General features: G+C 35.8%; 1 protein-coding gene and 1 non-coding gene across 15 annotated transcripts in view; one reads left to right on the top strand and one right to left on the bottom strand.

Moving 5' to 3' along the window:
- Nucleotides 1–26,457, bottom strand: part of BRIP1 (BRCA1 interacting protein C-terminal helicase 1) — a 131,154-nt gene that overhangs the window by 36,692 nt on the left and 68,005 nt on the right. For all 14 annotated transcript variants that reach the window (XM_036340210.1, XM_036340212.1, XM_036340214.1 and 11 more), the window contains 3 exons: nt 24,936–25,097; nt 16,499–16,658; nt 15,443–15,564 (listed from right to left, as the gene is read on the bottom strand). In XM_036340210.1, coding sequence (XP_036196103.1) covers nt 15,443–15,564; nt 16,499–16,658; nt 24,936–25,097 — 444 coding nt within the window. The remainder of the gene's footprint in view (nt 1–15,442; nt 15,565–16,498; nt 16,659–24,935; nt 25,098–26,457) is intronic.
- Nucleotides 11,248–11,351, top strand: LOC118672527. Its single transcript, XR_004973093.1, has one exon. It is a non-coding gene; the product is annotated as a U6 spliceosomal RNA (small nuclear RNA).

Below are 26,457 nucleotides of genomic sequence, written 5' to 3'. Positions count from 1 at the left end.
GTAGCTTAAAATAATCTGAACTATTAGCCAACCCTCAACTAGCTCACTCATTTAAATAATCTGTTTAACTTCTGTAATGGCTTGAGTTTTTAACCTATTGGTTTAGATATTGTACTAATTCATAAAACATGTTTTCATAACGAATTCAAAGTTCACACAAAACGAAAAACACCCTTAATTTGATAGATTCTAGCCAAATGAAAATATTTCTGCATCAAAAGCTAACCTGATGGGGGGGCGGGGGGGTAAGAGATCAACCGAAGGACTTGCATGCATGCATACGAGCATAACCAATGGACACAAGACACTGGGGGGCATGGGAGGCTAGGGGAGGGTCAAGGGGAGAAAAAAAAAAAGAGGAGACATATATAATATTCTTTGTAATACTTTTAGCAATAAAACAATAAAAAAAAAAAAAAAAAAAGCTAACCTGATAGCCCTAGCTGGTTTGGCTCAGTGGCTAGAGCATGGCCTGCTGACTGAAGGCTCCCAGGTTCAATTCTGGTCAAGGGCACATGCCCAGGTTGTGGGCTCGATCCCCAGTAAGGGGCATACAGGAGGCATCCGATCAATGATTCTCTCTCATCGCTGACGTTTCTCTCTTTCCCTCTCTCTTTCTCTCTGAAATCAATAAAAAAATAATTTTAAAAAGTTAACCTGATATAAGTAGAGATGAGACCCTGAGTAGCAAAGATAGATAATCAAGAGTGAAGAGGTACTTAGAGAACTTTGTAAAAATACCCAAATAGCATCCAGGCCATCCAGGCAGAAGCTATATGGTTTTGAATTCTGATTTTACCATTATATTGTAATACACTTGAGATCAAACAGTATGCTCCTGAAGTACTCCAATGACTCAGTTTTATTGCAGACAGTATAAGTAGCATACTACTGATAGTAGTAGTAGATACAAAATAACCAAAAAGATTATACTGTATATGTCAACAAGAAATTTAAGTCACAATTTTGAACATGAGATTACTTTTTCAACTTAGTCAAACCCAACCATGTTGGTCTTAAACTGCTCTGTTCAAGAGTAGCCTTTTATAAATTTTATAAGTAGCTTCTGATGAAATAAATGGTTTAATAAACATGAGCTGGAACTATAAATGCATCTCTTTACTTCACTACTGTCTTATATCCCAATTCACATAAATACGCATTATTATTTCAGAAATAAATGCCTCCCTAAAAGCAATCAATATAGCCAGAATACATACTTTTTCTTGTCTGTAAGTTTTATCACAAAAGTTCAAGCCTCAAAATAAGACTAAGAACAAATAATCAGCTAAACTTAGTAATTAAAAATATTAAGAAAACTTTGCCTCAGAAAAATAAACACATTTGTCTAGCAAACACTCAAGAAGAACAGTTTTATCTTTAGCCAAGATACAGGACCTAAAATATAAACATTTATAGCAAACCACCAAATCTGGAAGACGGAGACTGTGCATTAGAGGCATTTACTGCTCCATATCCTCACAGTGTAAACACTTTTATCAGGGTATCACAATATAAATTCCAATGGTTAGAGTTCTAAACTCAGCATAAGATCTTGTACGTGAAATAATTTAGCTAGATAAAAGGAATATAGCTGGTTTTATTTCATCTGGCACATTTTCAAGATTTCTGAAACACCACGTTAACCAAATGTAGTATGTGTATGTGTATATACATATATATATATATATTTTTTTAAATGGGGAAAAATGGATTTCTGCCAAGAGTTAAGAAGCCAGGCTCCCTTTTAGATTAAAAAACACACACACACACACAATACATTAGAAATGGTTTTCAATTGTTATGTATTTTTCTTGTTATGTGAGGAATTGACCACAATAATCTACCAAGAAATAAGAATCAAGACATAGTAACAGACATAGTAATGTAACTTATTTCACATATGCTTTAAGGCTGCTTGTATAAGATACTATTTGCAGAGAAATCTGTATTAAACTTTGTGTCATAAATTGTCAGTGTTGAAAAAATAGCCTAAATTTTCCAAATATAAGAAAAAGAACAAAGTATATTGCTCTTCAATAGGGATATTGTTCTCAACATAAAGGAAGGAGCAAAAGTAGATTTACAGTTGTGAGTATGATAAACATGGAGTTAATACAGCTATTGTAATAATGATAATCTGCATGTCTTTTTCCATATGAACAACTATAAACCTACTTTTGCTAATGTAGGCCATCTAGCCAATGTTGGCCACATACTTTAGGCGTTTTAACACTTGGATCAACTCTCTCTGAAGGTGTTTAACCTACACTATTCAATATATAGATACATTATTTTAGGTGACTTATAAAACAATTTCTTCAGCTTATGGAGTGGCTACTTTTCCATCAAATATCAATGAAAATATGTACACTGGCAGGACATACAGAGAACAATGTTCAGTTTTGAAAAATACCTTTTACTAAATGACTTCCACAACTGATCTTACTTTGTCTGAGAAATTATAACATTAACATTCTTAATATCCTTCACAATATTTTTGATCACTTTGCAACCCTATGAGCTCTATTAGAAGCAAACTATATAAACTACTACTGACCTCCTGCGAGACCCGGGACCCCTTCCTCCTCCCCCACCCTGCGCCATGGGACCTCCCCACATCCCGGAGTCCCGCCCCGCATGTGGCCAGCACACCATGAGACAGCCTCAAGACCTGGAGTGCCACCCCGATGCCCCGCCTCTGGCTGCATGCAGCCGCCGCCGGGCCCCGCCCCCATGGCACGCACACGGGCCCGCAGAAACCCTGGCGGAAGCCGCACGGAGCAGCCGCCAGCCCCACCCCTGCTACCCCACCCCCACTGTGCACGCTGCCATCTTGTGATGGCGTTACAGCATTAGGGTCAATTTGCACATTACCTCTTTATTATATAGGATGTTAGTGGTGTAATTTACAGAATGAGTGCATAATTAAGCCTTGATAGTCTAAATATTATTTCATTCCCGTATCTTATAATCTAGAGCTTCCTCTGTTAAAGTCATGAGATTTAAACATATGAGAGTCAAATAACAATGAATAAACAACAACCAACATAATGAAATATTATCTTACATAACAAAGCAAGGTGCAACTGTAAAAGGAAAACTAAGCTCTCAAAGGAATGAATCAATATTAAGAGGTTTTGTTAAGAGGAATGAGTAGGGCTGCATTCAGCAAGTGACAGAGACTTGTACCTACTCCCATATAACCCTTGAGGATGGCAAGATTTCTCATGGAGGAAGCTTATGGATGCTAAAAGGAGCAATACTAAGTACTGAGGGGTTGCATAAAAGTTTGGAGGCAATGGCAAGCAAAGAAAGTAGAAGATAATCCCAGCAAGAGGAAGCTCAGACTCAGATTGACATGACTAAATACTGTGACATTTAACACATTGTTTGTGGGTAGTTTTTATCACGCGCTAACAGGTGGCGCGGGCCATTTTTGCTAATTTTTTGCGCAAATGGCAACGTTCAGTAAAATTACGATAACTTTAGTTTACATATTTATATGTTACCCGCATTCTACCGCTAGTCTATAAAAAACATATTAATACATGTCCTGCACTCTACTACCAGTCAACGTAAAACGTATAACGTATAAAAACGTTTCCCGCATACAATGTGTTAAAAACAAACATGAGCAAGAAACAGTGTACAAGTAAAAAAATATAGATTAAAAATATACTTAAAACTTTAATGCTGGGGCTGACCAGCAGCCCCTGAGCGACGGAAGAGTGGATTACTCCGACACATTTGCTGTGAAAGAGAGGCTAAGGGACTACCTGGCTGTAGCAACCAGACAGCCTTGCTTGCCTGCCTCATTAGCCTTTTATTGTAGCAGCAGTTTGAAATAAAATTTATCTTTTAGATATAATCAGCAGGGTAATATTGGGAGGACACATGTGTTTGTAATGTCCTTTAAGCAAGGGCACCCAAAGATTAGGCATAATTACTCCAGTAAACACACGGAGGTCTGCACATGCACAGACTTGTTTGGAAAGGTCAAGGAATAATTAGAGGCACCGCCTCCGACACACCCCTAAGTCTCCCCTAAGTTGGAATTCCAATAAATGGCAGGTGGCCTTCCACACACTTCCCTTTTCTCAGAATATTCTCCTTACGAACTTTCCAATCAAGTCTCCTGTGCTCCCCAACACTTTAAAACTGTTTATCACCTCCGTAGCCTAGCACAGTGGTTCTCAACCTTCCTAATGCCGCGACCCTTTAATACAGTTCCTCATGTTGTGGTGACCCCCAATTTCATTGTTACAAGTTGAACATAATTAAGGCATGGTGATTAATCACAAAAACAATATGTAATTATATATGTGTTTCCAATGGTCTTAGGCGACCCCTGTGAAAGGGTTGTTCGACCCCCAAAGGGGTCGCGACCCACAGGTTGAGAACCACTGGCCTAGCAGATGCGTTATTTTTTTAATCCTTTTTAAAATATTTTATTTTATATTTTGCACAACAGGTGAATTATAATACTTCACCATTCAAAGTTATCTTTCAAAGATAAATATGTTTTGTTTTTTTTTTTAATTATTACTTTCTGATAGCACCTTCAACAGTCCCAGATCTGTCTCTTGCTTCAACACTGTTTGGAGGGAACGGACCCAGGGACACCCCTTCTTCCAGCCTCTGACCACTTTCCAGCATTTTATCCAGTCACCACCTTCAGAACCACCTCTGAGACCAGCCAACACCGTTTTTGTTTTGTTTTGTTTTTTTTCCCTATTTTAATTCCTTATTTCCTAACAACCATGAGCTCCCAAATTCAACAGAATTATTCCACTAAGGTGGAGGCTGCGGTCAACCACCTGGTCAACCTGCATCTGCGGGCCTCCCACACCTACCTCTCTCTGGGCTTCTATTTCCACCTAGATGATGTGTGGGCCATTTCTTACTTGATTTGTCGGAGAAGAAGCATGAGGGTGCTGAGTGTCTCTTAAAGTTGCAAAACCAGTGCAGTGGCCGCATTCTCTTCCAGGACATGGTGAAGCCTTCCCAAGATGACTGGGCAAAACTCAGGATGTCAGGAAACGACCATGGCCTTGGAGAGGAACCTGAACCAGGCTCTTTTGAAGCTGCCTGCCCTGGATTCTACTGAGAAGACCCTCAGCTCTGTGACTTCCTGGACAACTACTTCCTGGGTGAGCAAGTGAAACTCATCAAGAAGATGGGTGACACCTGACTCACCTCTGCAGCCTGGCTGGCCCCCAGGTGAGGCTGGGCAAGTATCTCTTCGAAAGGCTCACGCTCAAGACCTTTGAAGGGCCCCTCTGCATTCCCCTGGTGTCTGGCTTTTGCCTGAGCCTCTCCCCAAAACTACTTGCCATTCTTTTAACCACTCTGAAGCACTTTCCCATGCACTGGACCAAATGAAAGCAATGAAGCTTCTTGCAGCAAAATAAAATAAAGTAAGTATTACTTTCTAACTTAACGTTTGATTCAGTTTCTCAAATGTGAATGGGAATAAAGGAATATTGGGTCATAACACTTTAAAATACTTCATCTTAGGAAGTAATTAAAAATTCTGGTTTCAGGAAGGGAAAAAAAGGCATTTCTTCTTTCCTTGCCTCTTAAACCCCCCAAATTAAAAGACAAATGAGAAAGTGACATAGATTCTATCTTCAATTAAACTAAGAGACATCTGTAACCTCAAACTCCAGTATATGAACATTAAAAGCTGATGGACAAAGCAGAGGTGAAAGTTCAAACTGGAGTGCCCATAGAGTTATTGATGGGAAATAGGCCAGCAGGAGTCAAAAAGGATTCAGGAAATAGGTGCACAGGGAAACAGTTGGAGGATGTGTACTACAAAGATGAAACAGTAAACAAGAAACAGAAGAACTGAGACCCAAGAAACTTGGGATCCAACACAGAAGATAAGCAAATCAACTCCTAGGATGACAGCAAAGGGAAATCTCAGGATGTTGGCAGTTAAGTAGACCTAAACAGCAACTGATTAAAGCAATTGATTACTTAGTCCTGATAGAAATAGGAGATCAGGAGGCTGCAGAAGGGATGTCTTCAGGAGGAAAGAAAAAAAAAAAGAACTGACATTATCTAAGAGATCTGATAGAAAAATTATGTTAAGAGGCATTGCACAGATTTATTAAAGGGTTGATAGATGATTTAGTTAAAGATCTTTCAAAAAGACCAAAAGGGGGAGAAGGGTATTATTATTGCCAAGAAAAATTTTAAAGTTCAAGAAAGGAAGGAAATCATTTGACTACAATGAACAATATTTTCAGAGTCATGATAATGTATATTGGTTATGAATTTTAAAACATTTGATATAATTATATGGGAGGATAAAGGAAGAGAAAGGTAAAGTAAGCTAAATTCTTATCTCATATAGGAAATAACTAATTAATACCTAAAACTGATTAAATAAAGATAAAATGTAGAGATAAAAATACCAGATATAACAGCTAAAAGAAGCAGGGGCTGGGAGTAGGGTAGAAGCCAAGGACTGTTGCCCTAAGACTATTACTGTATTTAGTTATAAATTAGGCTCTCAGTAAAAGCTTTATTGGACTTTTTTCAACTTGATAAAAATATTTTTTAAATAATAGTAGGTTGTTACTTTTAATTCATGACATACACAATGGCATTCAACCAGAAGATATTGGCGTGGCAATGTCTAGAGACATTTTCGTTGTCACAATTGGTGGGAGAAGAAGGGTTTGCTACTGGCATTGAAACATCCTACAATATACAAGACATCACTCACAGCAAACAATTATCCTGCCCCAACTGTCATTTGTGCCAATCTTGAAAAACCCTGCTATAAAGTAATTTTAAGCAACACATCTGGAAATTTTGATGCTATAGGAAAATAAGTTGGGTAGCTTATTATATTCCCTGGAACACTGGGGCTATTTGACCCAGAGTTAGAACGCATAAACTGAACTCATTCCCAAGGTATCAAACCTTTAATCTTCATGAAAACAAGAAAGACATGTTATAAACACCAAACAGTGCTCTGGGCCAGCGGAAGTAGTTAAGCGTCAGTCAACCTTATAATTGAAGTGTGATAATTTCACTTTTAAAGCCTTCCACCTATTATAAGAGCAAAAGTAAAATACAAGTAAGGCCAACAAAGTTCTTGCTCTTTCCAAAAAATAAGATGAGCACAAGAAAATAACTGCAGAATTTTTCAAAAACCAAAGGTTTTGTTGGCTTTATTAGTTATCCACAGGTGTAACTTGTAGCTATCTATATTCAGACATGGCTTTTTCCCTAAGCAAATACAATGACATGAGTGTTGAGAGAAATTACAGTTTACAGTTAATACAATTTTGTATTAGTTTCAGGTGTACAGCATAGTGGTTAGGCAATCATATCCTTTACAAAGCGATCCCCCAATATCTCAAGCACCCACCTGGCATATAGTTATAACAATATTACTGACTACATTCCCTACGCTGTACTTTATATTTCTATGACTCTTTGGTAAATATCAATTTGTACTTCTTAATCCCTTTACCTTCTTCACCCAGTCCCTCCAAACTCCCTCCCTTCTGATAACCATCAGTCTGTTCTCTGTATCTATGAGTCTGTTTCTGTTTTGTTTGTTCATTTATTTTGTTCTTTATATTTTACACATAAGTTAAATCATATGGCATGTGTCTAAAATTTTGTGACTTTAAATGTTTCCTCCCATGAACCTAAAACATTTAAGATATATGGAAAAAAATGTTTAATTTAAAAACACCTCAGCAATTCATTAATTTTGTGTTTTTATGTTTGTATTTCAAGAGGGGTAGGAATAATGGATTTAGCTATTCTCATTCTTCACTGTTCAAGGAAAATTAAAAATTATCTACTTACATGGCATACTTAGTTTTAAATTAGATTTTAATTTTGGAATTTCAAAATATACTTAACCCTGCTTTAATAATACTATTGGCTACACCAATTTAAAAAATAAAGCTGGGAAAAGAAAGTTTTCTGAGAGGGAAAAAAAGGATTTCATAATTGAAGATAAACTCATTCTGGACCTTCAGCGGTGACAGGTTTTTCTCCCATATCTGTGATTTGGCTTAAATGTTTTCAACACTTTCAACAGCATGTTTCTGGACTCCTAAGTATTTACACCCCTTTAAGTTTATCCATGAACCTGTTACAGGTTCCGGTCCTTTACTAAATTATAGACATCACCAGTACAGAGACAGCATCTTCTTCAGTTTTGCACTTACTATGTTAAGTACAAATTAGGCGCTTAGTACAAGTCTGTTAAATGAATAAATAAACGAATGCTAAAACACTCAAGATTAACACAATTATAAAAGTGGCTCAAAAGAAATACATAAATTTACTACTCCCCCCGGGTAACCACATATTATTTAGGCTAGGTCCAAGTGGGTTTCTGTATCAGATGCTACACTATAAGAACACCTGACCTCACACTGACCTCAAGCTCTATTCCTGGATAGTTTCCCACAACTTACGATAAAGTCTCAAATCCTTAAAATGGTGTACAGAGCCCTAACTGATCTGACTCCTTAATATCTCTCTCAGCCTCTACTCACATGCCATTCTCCCCAAACTCACTCTCTACCTCAGCTTCTTTTTTTTGTTTTTGTTTTTTGGTTAATCCTCACCCAAGAATATATTTTGTTGTTGTTGTTAATCCTCAACCGAGGATATTTTCCATTGATTTTTAGGGAGAGGAGAAGAGAGAGGGAAAGACAGAGAGAAACATCGATGTGAGAGAAACACATCGATTGGTTGCCTCCTGCATGAGCCCCGACCAGGGCCTGGGCCAGAGAAGAGACTGCAATCAAGGTATGTGCCCTTTATTGGAATCGAACCCAGGACCCTTTGGTCTGCAGGCTGAGGCTCTATCCACTGAGCCAAACCAGCTAGGACCCTCAGCTTCTTTTAATTCCTGGAAACCGCTATCTTCTTTCAAACCTTAGGGCCTTAGCACACGCTGTTCTCTCTGCAGTGAATACTCTTATCCATTCTTTGCACCTACATAACTTTTTTCCTCAGGAAGTCTTTCTTTACCCCTCAAAATTAGGTCAGGAACCTGTTATAAATTCTCACAATTCCTGACTTTTTCTTACAGTCCTCATGACAACTATAAATAACTGTTTCTTCATTGCTTTAATATTAATATTCTTCACTAGACTGTAAGCTCCATGAGACAAGGGGCTATAATCTGTGTAGTGTATCACTATGTCACCAGAGTCTAGCTATTAGTACTCTAGCCAGATATTAAAAAAACAGTTGTTGGCTGGGTGGCTCAGTTGGTTAGAGTGCTGTCCTGTACAACAAAAGGTTGCAGGTACGACCCCTGGTCGGGGGGCAACTGATTGATGTTTCTCTCTCTCTCTCTCTCTCTCTCTCTCCCTCCCTCTCTTTCTAATAATAAAAAAAAAATCAAAGAAAACAGTTGTATTGTTATTCTGAAAAGTCTTAATAAAGTCTTAATAATCTGAATAGTTTTGTAATCTGGCCTTTCATTCCACTTTATCAAATGTTTGTATGTTTGAAACTCAATGTAGACAAGATTTAAGATTCATATCTCATCTCTCTGGTTCCTCCATCTATTTTAGGCAAATCAGTGAAAGTAAATGAATATTTGCATGAAAGTGGAAGGTGTTGTTCAACCTCTCTTTCTCTAAGCAACCAAACACCCATATCTTATCCCACCAAAACATCCTGTTACACATTCGAGTCCTTTACTAAATTACAGACATCACTAGTACAGAGATAGCATCTTGTTCATTTTGCACCTACTATGTTAAGTACAAATTAGGTGCTTAGTACAAGTTTGTTAAATAAATAAATGGTTATTATATGCCAATACTAAGATAACTAACCAGTCACTATCTAAACTGTAAATAGTTTCTAAGTGAAGTTATTTTGGTAACTCAACATACAACATATATTACTAAAGAAAAATAATACACAAATATAAAATTTATTTATCTTATTTATCTTAATTTTAATAATTGTAACTTCTGATATTGACATCAAATTTTATTAAGCTAATTATAAATATTTAACATGCCACTTGAACATCTTTAAAGTATAAAAATTTTTTGCCTTATGCCATGGTTTTATAAATTTTTTCTCAGAGGAGTAAAGGCACAATACTCATGAAAGGAGAATATTTCTATGTACTCTTAAACTAAACTGTGCTAAGGAATACAAATAAAATGCAAGTTTAAAAATCTAAGTAGAGCCTGGCCAGTGTACGTCAACCCATGAACCCGGAGGTCACAGTTTGATTCCCGGTCAAGCCATAATGCCCGGGTTGTGTGCTCGATTCCTAGTAAGCAGTGTGCAGGAGGCTGTGGATCAATGATTCTCTCTCATCATTGATTTTCTACTGGTATTTCTCTCTCTTGTTCTCTTCATCTCTGAAAGCAATAAAAACATATTTTTTAAAAGAATATTGACTTGTTTTAAAAAAAAAAAACCTAAGTATTGTACTTTATAATGTCTCAGAAATTAGACCATGCCATCAACTTGAGATGTGGATGCCTGCATTATAAAGCTGAAGGCTTTTGCAGTTTTTAGATCATACTATTTGGCCAAAGGATTTGCTTTAGATATCCATTATACTGTGACTTAACTGCGTTAAAAGAAAACATCTTTTCTTTCAGTTATACTTTTCCACCAACATCTGATCATGCAAAAGCCTTGGTTCACTTTTCTGCTCCTCAAATACTTTGGTTTAGTGCACAGAAAGGTTTCTTCTTAACTATTACACAGTTAAGTATGTCCATATAGAATGATCAGAAGCATCTGGAAAGGTGGAAGTGAAAAAATCCTCACTGGGAAAGTTACTTACTGCTTGCCCTTCAGAGTGGCCTATTATCAACATTTCATAGTGGGTTTCTTTATTTTCAGGTCCCTGAGGTATATGCAATAAATTATGACAAACTAAACAAGTCACACTTGGCTCCAAAATGAAATTTTCTTACCACTACTTTCTAGTCCCCAAGGTGGGAAAAGGAAATCCTGGTCACAGCCAAAGAAGTCATATTTTTGGCTCTAACATACATTTTCCTGCTTCTCTAAAAGCCAAACTCTGCAATTGAGACTACAAAAGTCTTAAGTTAGTATTTTAAACTGCATTTTAATTTTTACTTCCATAATCTGTGCCTCAATTTAAGGAAAATATTTAGTATCATAAAATTAATGTCACTGCCTTTTTTTCCCCCCACTCAAATGACTTTTCTAACTCAGACACTGATCTGAACTTTTTAAAATAACAATTCAGCGCTCGCTTCAGCAGCACATACACTAAAATTAGAACAATACAGAGATTAGTATGGCTCCTGCCCAAGGATGACATGTAAAATAAAAATTCAAATCAAACAATATAGAAAATAATGCAAAAATAGATTTTTTCGTTTCCACAGATAGAATATTTAAGGTTTGCATTTATAAGTAACTTTTACTTATTCTTGCATGATAGACTGAGTATTAATGCAAAAGAAAATAATAAAGTCCTAATTTGTGGTCCAGTAATTTGAAGCACGGTGTTAGTTTTGGAAAAGCCATTTCAGGAAATCATTTGCCCTGGTCAGTTTGGCTCAGTTGGTTGGGCACTGTACCATGTAATGAAAGGTTGCCAGTTTGATTCCTGGTTACAGCATATGCCCAGGTTGTGGGCTCGACACCCAGTCGGGTGGTACTAAGCATGCAGGAGGCAGCCAATCAATGTTTTTCTCTCTCCCTCCCTCTTCCTTCCTCTTTCTCTAAAAACCACTAAAACCTTTAGGAATAAATAAATAAATTTAAGAGCTAAGCCTATATGAAACTCTTTGAAGAAAACATTAGGGGCATGGCCTTGTATTTGGCAATGGTTTTCTAAGTATGTCACCAACAGCACAAACAACAACAAAAATAGATAAAGTGAATTCATTAAAACTGCCACGATATTTTGAATTTAATTAAAAAAGGTCCACTGCCTGCATCTATAGATGCTTATGGCAGTTAACTGGTTAAAATTTCAGAATATCTTTTATATCCATAACAGTACAAATAAATATTTTTAACTTGTTTGGTCATTTATGAATTTTAAGAAACCATTTATAATGATGCTCTGATATATTCAGATATTAATATTTCAGATATTTCAGGAATTAACTGCTGGTATTTCCAAATGATAATAGACCTTCTTAATTAGAAAACTTGCATACCTATACTGTTAAAGTTTATAAACATCAGTCTTTTGGATGGATGCCTTATAAATATCCTTTAATTGTAAAAAAAAAAAAAAAATGCCAGGATTCCTTTTTGAAGTCTTAATTCTAAATCTATTGCCCCCCATGCTGCTGACTTTGGGCTTGGGCATATGACATGCTATGGGCAAAAGGTTAGAAAATGTGGAAGTACTTACACAGTCAAGCCTGCCCTCTTGTACCCCTGCCATTGCAATGATAGCATGTTTTGGCTAGTCTGTCGGTCCATGAAAAATGAGATAGATATGTAAAACAGTCCTTACTCAGTCAAGCCCAACCTACATTGGTCAAACCACAGCAGGGTGACTAAGCCCAAGTGAAATTGCCCAGCATGCCCAGCCTAGATCATCTATTGCCCAGCCACCCCACCCCACCATACATGTGTGTATCATAATAAATGATTGTTGTTTTAGGTCAGAGTTTTAGAATTGTTTGTTACACAAGAACTGATCCAGACATATGACAAAAAGAAATACACTTCCCTTACATCTAGTATTGCCAATAAAGAATTTCCCTTATTCCTACAACTTGGATTACTCTTAGGTCTATCCCATTTGGCCCTTCTAGGAACCACTAGGGATACAAGGCAAACTAGGTCAACTTCTTTAGAACAAATCTCCTCCTCCCTACCCAGACCTCATTGTCTTCTGTTATTCTGCTATTTTGTACAACTAGAGCCACTAGGATTCAGTTAAGTAGAACTACAAGGAGGATATTACTGAAGAATGTCAGAGCAGACTACAGGGTGTCTATCTTTTTTTTTTTTTTTTTTTTTTTTTTTTTTTGTATGACAGACTGAAATGCTGCCTGGGAAGAACTTGTTGTAAGAAAAATAGAGCATTAAAAACCCAAATTGGCATAAAACAATGCCCAGAATCATAGTTGTTAGAAGTGAGGGTAGAGAAAATAGAAGTTAATATAATTTTTTTCTTCACAAGTAACATTTTATTTAATTTTAAGAGTGTTGAAAGAATAACATATAAACACCTGTATTCTCACTATATTTTCTTGAAGCTTGCTTTTTACTAAAACAAACAAGTATTACAGAAAATGCTAAAGTCCTTTTGATCACTACCCTCTATACCATTTATTTCTCTTCTCAGACATACATTGAGTTGGATGTGAACCCTTTTGTATCTGTTACGTGGTATTTAGTACAAACTATTATTAGCCATAAAGGTGTTTTTTTCCCCAGCTCTGAAAAACTCATATATAAGTCCAAAAAGAGAGAAAAGATTTCAAGCAACAATTTAAAAAGCTAGGTTTTTTTTTTGGGGGGGGGGGGGCGGGGGGTACTTATTTAAGACACTGGAAGAACATGTGGTTCAGAAAGAAGGGGAAAAATACTCTTTCCACTTTAACAAAGCAGTATTAGTGCAATAATATAGGTAAAATGATAAGACATAAAAAAGAGACAATACCACTGCCAACAGCAGTGCCATCAGCAGCAACTCAGCTTTAGCACTAATGCTGTTGATGGTGAACACAACAATTTCCCCGAGTGGATGGCAACTGTTTCATCAGTAGCAATAGCCAGAGGCATCATTGGCCATTTTAGAACAGGAGCCCTAGGCATGGTCATCAGCATTCTCAATGGTAGCACTGGTAGCTGGAGAAAGGTACTGGAAGGCACCAGTTACTGTAGGCGGGAAGGATCAGATATCCCTTATGGACTTTCAGAAATTTTGAGGAGCTCCAGAGGTTAGGGAAGAGTAGAAACTAACCAGAGAAATATCATTTATTACTGTAAATATTATATAATTCACAGTGTCTAGTAAAATATTAACAGTAAAGAAGATAACTGCCTGGAGAAAGAATTTCTGCTTTGGTATGAGACCCTAAACAGTTGTGCTCTGGGAGGAAAGATATGAATTATACTCAATGCAATCAGCTCAGTGGTCAGAAAACCTCAATTCTTGGTGTCAGATTGCTAGCATCTTCAAATGCCTGTAGAAAATAAATAAAAATTCTTCTCGATGGAAGATAACATCATCTTTGGCTTCAAATTATTGCTACGAGTAATTTTTCAAATATAATGTTTAGCAAACAATCAGTGATAATGAAGCAAAACTCCTGTTTTTGGCCAAGACCAGAATAACTGGTTTAGGAATATCCCTCCCACTGTAAGTGACTGTAAAACTGGACATAACAGATAAAGCAACTGCTTTCAAGGAGTAGACACCAGGCAACACATGACTAATCTCAGAGATAAGGGAAATCCATTTCAGGGGTGGGCAAACTTTTTGACTCAAGGGCCACAATGGGTTCTTAAACTGGACCGGAGGGCCAGAACAAAAGCATGGATGGAGTGTTTGTGTGAACTAATACATGTTAACACTGCTGCTGGTGAAGGAGCGGAGGGGAGAACAAGAGAACCCTCCGCTCTTTCGGCTCTGTGGGCCGAATCCGGCCCGCGGGCCGTAGTTTGTCCACGGCTGCATTAGGTGAACTCCATGATTCTCAGCTCCCTTCCTGAGTAAAACTTCCTGACAGCAGCACAGAGCACTGAACAGGCAGAATACAGGGTCCTGCTGAGCTGAGGTGGAAGAGAGAAGAATTTGGGCAGCTAAAATCACTGCAATCTGCAGGGCAGGGCACGGCATTGGAAAGAAAGGAGCCAGGTAGAAAAAGGGCCCCACAACTACAGGGGACCCCTGTTAGTCTGTGGCTAACAGCTTCACAGAATGCAAACTGCTGGACTCTACTTCCATAGGTCTGGATGGAGTCTGAGAATATGTATTTCTATCAAGTTCCTAGGTGATACTGATGTTCCTGACCTGGAACCACACTTGGAAAATCACTCTGTTAAACAATAAATAGTATAAGTTAAAAATATAATAGGCGCACTCTCCCTCTCAAGAACACGCCCATGCCTTTCCATTCCCCTTCTTCTTATCGCCACCCCACCCCACTTCCCCCCACCCCATCACCACCACCAGTTACTTCTCTCTCCTAAGCTCCAAGGGTCCTTCTTTTGCTTCTGTAACTTGGTTCCTGAGCCTACACAGCCCAGCTGGCTCATTTCTAATACCTCGCTAACTTCCTAAATAAACTTTCTCTTATAATTTGAAAAGACAAATAAAATAAACCGGTATCTACTAAACCTTTCTCACTCATTGAGTCACTATAAAATTAAAGTAAAATACCTGAAGATACAAGAAAAATGTATAGTTAACACAAAATCAACAACTTCTATGATAAAATTTCTTAAGACTTTGAAGGCCTACCTGAAGATCTTTCACATTTGGAAAAGGAATTCCGATTGTTATGACAGCACGGGCATTGTCATCTGAGAAATCCAGACCCTCACTCACTTTACCACGACAAACTGCTACCAGGAGGGCTCCATCTTAAGCAACAGAAAATAAACATTTTCAAAAGCACACTCAACATTCCCAGAAATTGCCTTTTCTTGTCATTTTGAAAAGCTCTGATTAAGTCATCATAGTAACAAACTTAAAAAAATCAAAATTAAAATCTCTTATGAGATAAAGTTTTAAAAGTTCAATGTCTTTAAATAAATGAGGAAAATAAAATTACATTTAGGTACAATGTGGTAGCAAACCAATTTACAAACTATGTGTCTCAGAGAAACACACAGTAAAACCACATCAGAGGAGTAATTTGCACATGAACTGAGCAATTGTGAACCAATAGTTTTATCTTTAGAAATTGAAACGGCAACCCTTACCATTACCATAAGCATATAAAGAACTCAGAACTATTTAAATAATTCTCAATTTGTATATCATATTGAATCAATGTAATATTAAAAAGTATGTACAACACGCACAGAATACTCATCATACAAGGATAATGACAAGTATGTTATAGTATCTTTCTGATCTTGCATTGTCCATAAATTATGGGCATTCTCTAACTTTCATATTCAGTCTTCGCTTATGTTTTGAAAACTCAAGTTTACCTTATGTAATAGAATATAAACACAAAGTATATTATTTGCATCAAAATGTGGAGCTCATTTGGCTAGTAAGGAAGATCTGTAGGCCTGCTCTACCTGCCTTTTTCCACAACACATTGTGGGTAGTATAGGGATGACTATGGAATAATAACTGAATGTTTCCCCAATTGAAAACATTCAAAGAATAACTCCAAATAAAGAATTTCTTTCACTTATTTTCTTTTCACTCAGGAGTATAACATATAATTCTTCCTTTAAATGCATTTTTAAAAGATAACACAAATAATGTTCTAACAGCGCCAACTTCTTACTTTACAGTAAAAAATATCTTTTCATTGGTCACCCAATTATTTCCAATTACCTTTCTCTCCTTTGCACTTGATCGCATCATAGTACACTTGTAGTAACTCATCAAAATCAGTTTTTTCTCCTCCCTGTGGTTCTACAATGACGGTCTTCACCAACTCCAGATTATGCCATAAACCAGTAGAGAGCCAACGTTCTTTTAACTTTTCTAATAACTAAAAAGGAGGGTAAAAGTGAATTTTGTGTGTGTCAAACTTACTTTAATTTGTTTAAAGCCAATGTGGCTACATGACTATGGCAAGCATATTAACGTTTTTGTGTACGGGTGTGTACAGAGGCAACCGATCAATGTTTCTCTCTCATGTCGATGTCTCTGTCTCTCTTCCACTCTCTCAAAACATATCCTTGGGTGAGGGTTAAAAAAATAAAAATTAGTAACATATGTACCAACAAGGATGAACACAAATCTATATGTATTGAGTTTAAAAAGTGAATTACAGATAGATAACATGTAAATGATTTTATTCTTTTTTTAAAATTTATCTTTACTGGTATTGTTGAAAGTATTACAGATGTCCCTTCCCGCCCCCTGCCATGGACCTCCCCACCCTGCTCCCACCTTACTCCAGGCCTTCACCGCACTATTGTCTGTGTCCATGAGTTATACATATATGCATATAAGTTCTTAAGTTCAAAAACAATATATTATCTAAGCATATATACCTATATATAAACTACTTTTTTAAAATAAGCAACATTAATGTCTCTAAAGATGAAAGGATATGATTATGAATGGGTACATGGAGTTTTCTAATGTAGGAATAATGTTCTATTTTTTGTTGAATGGTGGATACTTAGAAGTCCATTCTATTATTATTGAAATGTGCATATTAAGTTTATACACTACATACATATTTCACAATTAAAAAACATAAAGACTAAAAATAATACTACTCTGATATTAATATGGAAGAGTTAGGGGGGTTAGAATGAGTACATTTAAATTACTAATACAGCAATCCAGAGATGGGTGTAGCTTGGATTAGAAAGTATTAAAAAAAAATTTACAGAAACGTGAGAGGAAGGGAAAGAAGTATAACACAACCTTTTGATTTCATATGGAGGCAAAAGTCCATCCAAGGATTATATAGGGAAATGGACTTTACTGAACTCACTGTTTACTGTTAAGATATAGATTTAGTGAAATTATTTGAACTTATATTTTTTACCCAGTAGAAATGCAAATAATTTCTGTCCAGGAGAAAAGATAACCCCAAAGGTTACAGATTATTAGCCTGCAGTACATTAACCAGTTTTGTATTCAGAATCTTATATTCTATTCCTTTATAAGTATATAGCTCCTGTAAATGCTGTCTGAATCAGCCTTAACATCATATTCATTCTCTTATTAGTCAATAAGTTGAATAAACTCTGACAGGTGTTCAGTTTATATTGACATGTGAGTCATGATTTTATCTTTTTGAAAATTATATTGTAGAGAAAGTGAGATTATAAAATATTTAAAATTAAAATGATCATATCCCCAGGTTATCTGATTAGTCCAAATATAGATTGGGGTACCATTCACTCATAAAGGCAACACTGGAAAACAACCAAGATTGGGAGGAAAATTTAGAAATTTTTTGCCTTTGAGATACTCATATTGATATATTAATCTGGCATTGAGTAGGGTGAGTATGATGTTGTGATTGATAATAAGAAATATATATTTGATCTTTATCCCTGCTCCAGGAACAGAGCTCCTAAAACCCTTGGAATTTCCTGAGTAATAAGAGCTATAGGGACATCTTTTGTTCCAGTTCCTGAAATAGCTCCATGGCCATAGGTGAAATAATCTATAATAATAAAAAGGTAATATGCTAATTAGACCAGAAGTCCTTCCAGACAAAGCTGGGGCCGGAGAGAAGTCTGGGTCCCGGGTGTCTGCCAGCTGCCGGAGGGAAGTCCGGGTCCCAGGTGCCTTCTGGCAGCTGGAGCAAAGCCTGGGTTCTGGGTGCCTGCTGGTGGCTGAAGGGAAGCCAGGGTCCCGGGTGCCAAAGGGAATCTGGTGCCGGCAGCCAGGGGAAGAAAGACCTACTCTTGCATGAATTTCATACATCGGGCCTCTAGTTTGTTTATAACAAGCTCCTTTGAACCACACCTGAGTATATGTTAATTAGACTTTTGGACAGTCCCTAAGTAACCTTAAGATGGTGGATGGTTGCCAGGGGAATCAACCATATTATTAGAGGATTGGGACACCCCCAACCTCCAGGGAGGGAAGAAGGGTTAGAGATTAAATCAATGGCCAATGGCCAATGGCCAATGATTTAATCAATCGAGCCTACGTAAAGAAACCACCATTAAAATCCAAAAGCATGGAGTTCAGAGACCTTCCTCCTTATGCAGGAGGGAGTAAGCTCCAGTACTTGAGATCCTCCTAGATCTCATCCCATACACTTCTTCATTTGGGTGTTCACCTGTATCCTTTATAATATCTTTTATAATAAACTGGTGGAGGTAAGTCAATGTTTCTCTGAGTTTTGTGAACTACTTTAGCAAATTAACTGAACCTGAGAATCTTTAGCCAGTCTTGTGGGATGGAGCTCTTAACCGCTGGGATCTGAAGCTATCTCTAGGTGGATAGTGTTCAAAATGAGTTAAATTGTAGCTGGAGTCGCAGAATTGGTTGATGCATAAAAACTGTAAAAACCCACACATCTCGAGTCAGACATGAAGTTGTGTTGTAATAGATTACTGAGAATAGAGGAGTCACACAGCAGTGAGTTTTTTCTTTAAGCTGTGTTACTTAGTGAAGAAATCAGAATTGAATTATAAACTGGGAAACCAAGACAATAGGTGTTCCTGAAAGAATGCACTTGGATGAGACTGACTTACAGTAGAGAACAAAAAGAAAAATGTCCACTAAGAAAACCCGACTCACTCTTTCTATCATGATGCACATCCAATCTATCAGCAAATCCTGCCAGTGCTACTTTCAAATTTTATCTAGACTGCAAAAATACTGCTACCACAGTGGTCCAAGGCACCACCATCTCTCCTATGAGTTATTACAGTAGACTCCTATATAGTCATCTTACTCTCTACAGTCCATTTTCCATGCAGTAGCTAGTATAATCCCATTAAAATTAAGTCTAGAGCCTCAAATGGATTCCTACTGCATTTAGAAAACATAGCAAAAAATACTAATTATTTTTATGAAAATGGTCCATAGCAAAATTTCAGTTTTAGATAACAAAATATTTAGGTCTACAGCTTTTCCATGATCACTCAAACTGCACATTTATATAGCTTAATTACTTCCCCCTTACCAGAGAAATCATACAAATAACTAAACACATACATAATCCAGTTGATTTTTAAATTCTCTTAAGTATCGCAACTAGGTATCTAAAAGTCAAATAACTTAGAGGAAAGTACACTGACACGAAGCCATCTCTCGGTTTTAAGACATATATATGAAAAATGTGAGGCATCGCTATTATAAAATAGTTTACTTAGCTCATAAAGAGCAAATACTATTCACACAAAGAGACTAACCCACATATAGTAACATAGGTGATTTAATCTACTAGTTGGTGTTCACATCATTTGGATTTGGTAAACTCAGATACTTTTTTGTCAGATCTCACAAATTAAAAGACACTTTGGAATGTTTGTGCCTTATCTGGTTATTGTCATTTTACTTTTTCAGACTTCTTAAAACTGGTATCTCACTGGGGAGGCAGTAAGTTAGAATGCAACCTAGTGGGGAAATCCTGCATTTGCTCAATGTCTATAGCTTTTACACAGTTCCAGATGTTCAGTACATTAATAATGCACTAACTCAAAGCCTCTTTTTGAAACTTTAGAAAGTGCAAATTGCATTAAAACCTCTTTGCCCTCATTAATGGTATTGTTACAATCCTAGTCCTCTGGAAAATGTTTTTTGGCATGTGTTTAACTTTATAATATTGCCATTTACTCACTTTAATAGCCAGTACTCAAGTCTTAATGCTTTCTAATAGGCCTGCCTAAACAGGCTACCATCTTTTGTAATCTTTTTCACATAATTTACTTACATGTAAAACCTGTCATATTTTTCCATATGAAGGTGATTCTTCACTATTCATTTCAATATTTAAGAAATTTTTACTAGACTTTAATCAGTTATAATGTACCTATAGATGGCACATGTTAGGAATAAAATATAGTTCCTTATAAATAATAATAAAAATTAAAAATAAACTAGTATTGTTTTTCATAACTTTTTAAATTACAGTAAAAATATAAGCTTAAATCTTACTGTACTCAAACATCTGTATTCAAACATAAAATATGAAAAATATTAATTTCTATTGAAACAACTTCCTATATGCTAGCTTTATCGTGATATCTGATTCAGCATCTTCACCTCAAGAGGCTCAGTTATATTTCAAGATCAAATTTTCAACAAATTTGGACGCAGTCAGTAATGCACTAGGAAGAATAATATGGAGGAATATCGTCCTGAAGTGTAAGATCCATTTTAGTTCTTGGCTTAATAAAAATGAAAGGTCCTACAGTCCTCTCTCTCATAAGGAAAATTCCCTCACATAATTTTGTTAAAAGAATGAGGACTCTGAAAATGTTAGAACTGCACTACTGTTACTGATGTTTATTTACAGTCATTTATTGATACATTATGATAAAAATATACAATGATATACACAATGTAAAAAATTTCAAATAAAGTAGAATTTCAGAAATAACTCATATAGTTCCTCATGATAATCTACTTTGTTGAAATCTCTTGGATAGAAAATAAGAACTGAATAGCTATTTATGTATGGAAAAAAATTCTTGACTCTTTAAAACATAAATTCTGGATTTCTTTTTATTGATCAACATAGTTGGGTTCATCAATGACTGAAGAAAATATTTGATTAAAATGCATATATTTGACCAGTTTTGCAACTTTAGAGTTAAGTACTGGCTTACTAAATGTTGGCTGAAATCTGAACAAATAAATTTATTCACACAAATACATTTTTAGGTTTCATTCCTTACCAGAGTAGATTAATTCTAGGAGGAAAAAAAAAAAGCAACTCATTTTTTATCCCTCTATTAAAAGGCTAATAATTAAAGTAAACTATAATGAGGTCACTGTACCTGCACTATTATAATCTAAATAGAATCTAGGCTGGGAAGAAGATAAATAAGATGTAACCACTACAGTGTTTCCTAAAACATACTACTACTTTCAGGTACTGCCAACCTGAATCTGCTATAAACCTGTTGCTATAAAACTTGAAGGTGAGATACTTTGGAAAAAACACCATTTCAACAATCTAGTGGAGAAGATCCACTAGAAAAAAAAAGAAATTTACAATGCCAAAATAATAATAATAATCCTTTTTAAACTGTGGTAAAATATACAAAGCATAAAATTTACCATCTTAACCATTTTTAAGTTTATAGGTCAGTTAGGTTAAGTATACTCACATTATTGTACAACCTATCTCCAAAACTCTATTTATCTTGCAAAATTAAAGCTATTAAACAGCTCATTCCCCTCTTCCCCCAGCCCTGGCAACTAACCTTCTAACTTTTTGTTACTATAATTTGACTACTCTAGCTACCTTATATAAATGGAATCACAATATTTGTCTCTTTGTGATTGGCTACTTTCACTTAACATAATGTCCTCCAGCTCCATCCATGTTGTAGCATAAAAACAACCTATTTATTAAAACAATCTATCTATAATAATAAAAGCATAATATGCTAATTAGACCAGAGGTCCTTCTGGAAAACCTTCGGACGAAGTTGAGGCTGGGAGGGAAGCCGGGGTCCCAGGTGCCAGAGGGAAGCCACTGCCGGCAGCTGGGGAAAGGAAGGCCTACTCTTAAATGAATCTCATGCATCAGGCCTCTAGTTTACTATATCTCTAGGTCACAAGTCCAAGCACAGCCCAACTGGATTCTCTACTCAGGGTTTCAAAATTAATCTGTCTTCTAGGGCTGCAGTTCTCATCTGGGACTTGGGGTTCTCTTCCAAGGTCTGGCTGTTGAAAGAATTCACTTCCTACCAGCTATTGGCCAGAACTGCTCTCAACTCCTACAAGCCACTTGCAATTCCTTGCCACATTCCCTACCTCTCCCATCGTCAGTTTACAACACAGACATCTGCTTTCTTCCAAGCAAGCTAGATCATGTCTCTCTGACCTCCTATTCTGCAACCAACTGTAGAAAACTCTCTGCTTTTAAAGGGCTTGTGGAATTAGATCCGGACCAAATAGATAATCTCTCCCTATCTTAAGGGATTTCTTATGCAAAATCCCTTCACAGCAGTACCTATATTACTGTTTGAGTGAATAAGTGGGGTAAAGAATGTATACACAAGAGGCCAGGAATATTGGGGGGCCATCTTACAATTCTGCCTACCACACATAGGTAGGTATGAAAATGCATGACAGTTCTAAGCATGCATAATGCAATGTGCTAAAATAAAGGTATACACAGGATGGGGGCATGCTAGGAATAAGGCTGAAAAATAACCAACACTATGGGGAGAGCAAAATATTTTAGGCTCAGTCTTTCAGAAAATAAGGAATTATTAAAGGTTTTTAAACCTGGGTATACTATTAGGGTCTGATGGACCTATTTTTCACTTTTGAACATGTCTATTTGTAAAGATTGATATTTCATCACTTTTTTTCTTAGAGAACTTAAACATACCCATAAAAGGCTTGGTGCCTGGTGTCTTTATCAAAGACAAAGTACCCAATGAACAGAAAAGTACTAATGCCTATAAATTTTAGTTGATTCATTTAGCTATAATATATTTTAAACTGCTGAAACTGGCTAATGAAAATTATATCATTTGAAAACACTGGAACCAGAAGGTATGATTTATTGTTCAGGCTGTTTTCCACTATAACTTTTTCATTGACAATTATTTTACTGTCCATTGAAATAACTTTATATTAGATTTGGTTCTCCTTCATATATACTAAGAAAAAAACATACAAAGCTGGTTCCTAGCATATAAAGAATCATTCTTACCACATCTTTGAAGCTTAGCAAAAAATGAAATTGTTCATTTATTCAACTGGGCATTTCCTGGCTCACTTTTTACCACTGTGATTAGAAAATATAAAAAGGTTTTATTAATGTGTTAAGATATTGCTTTATTTTAGTTCCAGGCTTAATTATTGGTTATCCTTAACATAACTATTTAGTGTAGATGTTCACACTCTGGAATAAATATTGCTTTGTATTAAATATTTTAAAGATGTTTATGTCCATTTTATTTTTAGAAATTTCTTGTAAAAAAAATCTGATTAAATTTCTTGTAAAAACAAAATTCCTTCAGTTTATCTCTAGGAGGACTAATTCACTGCATCTCTAGCTAACAAAGTATGTCTCTTAGTCCCAATCGGGCTGCTATAACAAAATACTCCTGACTGGGTAGCTTAGAAACAACAGAAATTTATTAACAGTTCTGGAGGCTGAAAAGTCTAAGATCAAGGCACCAGTGTGACCACATTTGGTGAGGGCTCTCTTCCTGGTTCATAGCTGGCGCCTTCTTGCTGTGTTCTCACATGGTGAAAGGGGCAAGGGATCTCTCTGGAGCCTCTCTGATAAGACACTGATCTTATTCATGAGGATTCTATTCTCATGACTTAAGCACCTCCCACTGCTTAATGTTATCATCTTGGGGGGTTAAGATTTCAAAATATAAAATTTGGGGGATATATTTAAAAGGCGAAAGATTTATACGATCTGAAGAGAAACCAGAGTATAGGGGGGGATATATTTAGACCACAGCAGTATGTATGTAGATGAAAAGACAGTAGAAAAGCCAAAAGTATCAATATTGCCATTCATATATATTATTTCTACGACTGTCCTTACATATATAACTTCATATGAAAAAAGAAAAGGAAATGCCACTTCTCTACATTGGAATTTAGCTTTGATTTTGATAAATATATTACTCTCAGAAATTATATGTGGTTTTAACTCGTTAGCTATTACGACTAAGATATTATAACTCAATTTAACTCAAGAAATTATTATTGAAAATCAGAGTGAGTCTAAAAACAAGGAAAAAAGTCATTTACATAAAGTAAAAATATAGACAACCAAGAAAGTTGACTTTAGATTCAAATTACTGAAACTTTCAAAAGTGTAATCTATGAAAGTGGAAAAGAACGCTCCTTTTCCCTTCAACTATGAAAATATCAAGCTACCTCTAAGAATAAAAATACTATACACATAAATAGTCCCCTTATATAACAAGCACTGCTTCAAAACGTTTTTAGTCTTTAAACTGTCAAGTAAAACAGTAATAGAACAATTAGGCAGTGCCTTAATCAATAAATAAGTAAAACAACATATGATGTTTAGAAAACTATAAGTCCCCTGTTGCTTCTAGCCCTAGGAATCTTATCATGGTAATCCCACATGATTTTCTAAAGGCAAAAGAAACAATAAGTATTCCCCTACCTTGTAAGATGGCAAGAAACACAAAATTCCTTGGCCAACAATCTGGCACACAGATAACAAAAGTGCTCCCACTTCATCCTGGAACTCAAATGTTTCTGTGTGCTGGAACGTAGCACAGAGATTCCGACCCTTGGGTCCTGACCCAATGGTGCCAACCCAAACCTAGAATATAAATATATTAGTATTAGAGTTATACCTAAACTAGGCAGGCAATTTAGAATTTAGTTGGGAGCCTTAATTACATATATATCAGAAGAAGATCAAGCAACAAGTTTAGAGGAAATTTATTTTTAAATTCCCTTTATATAATTATATATAGATTTAATTTATAAAAGTTTTATTTTTAGGCAGATCATTGAATTCTCCTAGGATAAAAGCAAAAATTAAAGTTTCACTTATCTATTCCCTAAATGGCTTTGCACAATTAAGCATGTAACAAAATTATGTTGGATTATGTGAACAAATGAAATGGATAAATCAGAAATAGTCCAAAGTATTAGAGGTAAGGACTGGTATGATCTGCTATAGACAAGTTTCTAAGATTCAACTATAACATGAACTACTCTTTCATAAATTCACTGATATTCAAAGATCTACAGTCATAAAAAAAATCAAACTCACGAAATTTTACAGCTCTATGCAATTCCTCTAACTCACACAGATCTAGCCTTAGTGTAGTTAATTTGATTAAGAGAAAGAACAGACTTTATTAGTAATCCACAGAAAATACAAACAGTTCAGATTGCTAAAAAATGTAATAATATTATATTTTGAAATAATGTATAAGATTGAAGTACATTGTACAAGATAACATCTGACGGACACCATATTAAGCAATTATTACTTAAACGATCAACTAGTAACATAAAAAACTGACATTTTGTTTCTTGACACAAAGCAATTAAAAGTAACAATACCACCTGTATAGTATTCTTATCAAACTGCTTACCCTGAATCTTATGATAAAGAAAGAATCAGATAAGTCCAAATTATAAGCCTTTCCTTAAGGAAACAGGTAAATTGAATTCTTCATAAAATGTCAGATGGAAAAAAAAAAAGGCAAGAAAACTGTTTTTAAGACCAAAGAAACATGAAAACCAAAAGCAATATATAATTCTTGTGTGGATCCTGGATTAAGAATTTTAAAAATAGGTTGAAAGTAACTAAAGAAATATAAATATTGACTTTATTATATCAATATTAATTATTTCTCTCTTAAAAATCAATGGAAAAATATCCTCAGGTGAGGATTGAAAAAAAAAGAAAAAGAAACAGAAAACAGATCAATAAATGACAATAAAAACATTTTAGGAAAATTAAAGTAACATCTATATGGTATTATTATAAAAAATTAAAATCTTAAGTCACAGGACTCATAAGAGTACTTCTAATTCATTTCAGATACTCAAATATGTGCCCAACACTTGCTAACTAATGCTAGATAGATGTTAGTCTAGGTACAGTAGAAGAATGTATACATAAAAAGAAGAACAAGGATACACCATAGTCTAATGGAAAAGAG

Source organism: Myotis myotis, unplaced genomic scaffold, assembly GCF_014108235.1.
Source record: "Myotis myotis isolate mMyoMyo1 unplaced genomic scaffold, mMyoMyo1.p scaffold_m19_p_17, whole genome shotgun sequence".
In the NCBI taxonomy this organism is placed as follows: Eukaryota; Metazoa; Chordata; class Mammalia; order Chiroptera; family Vespertilionidae; genus Myotis; species Myotis myotis.
This window is presented reverse-complemented; position numbering and strand designations above follow the sequence as displayed.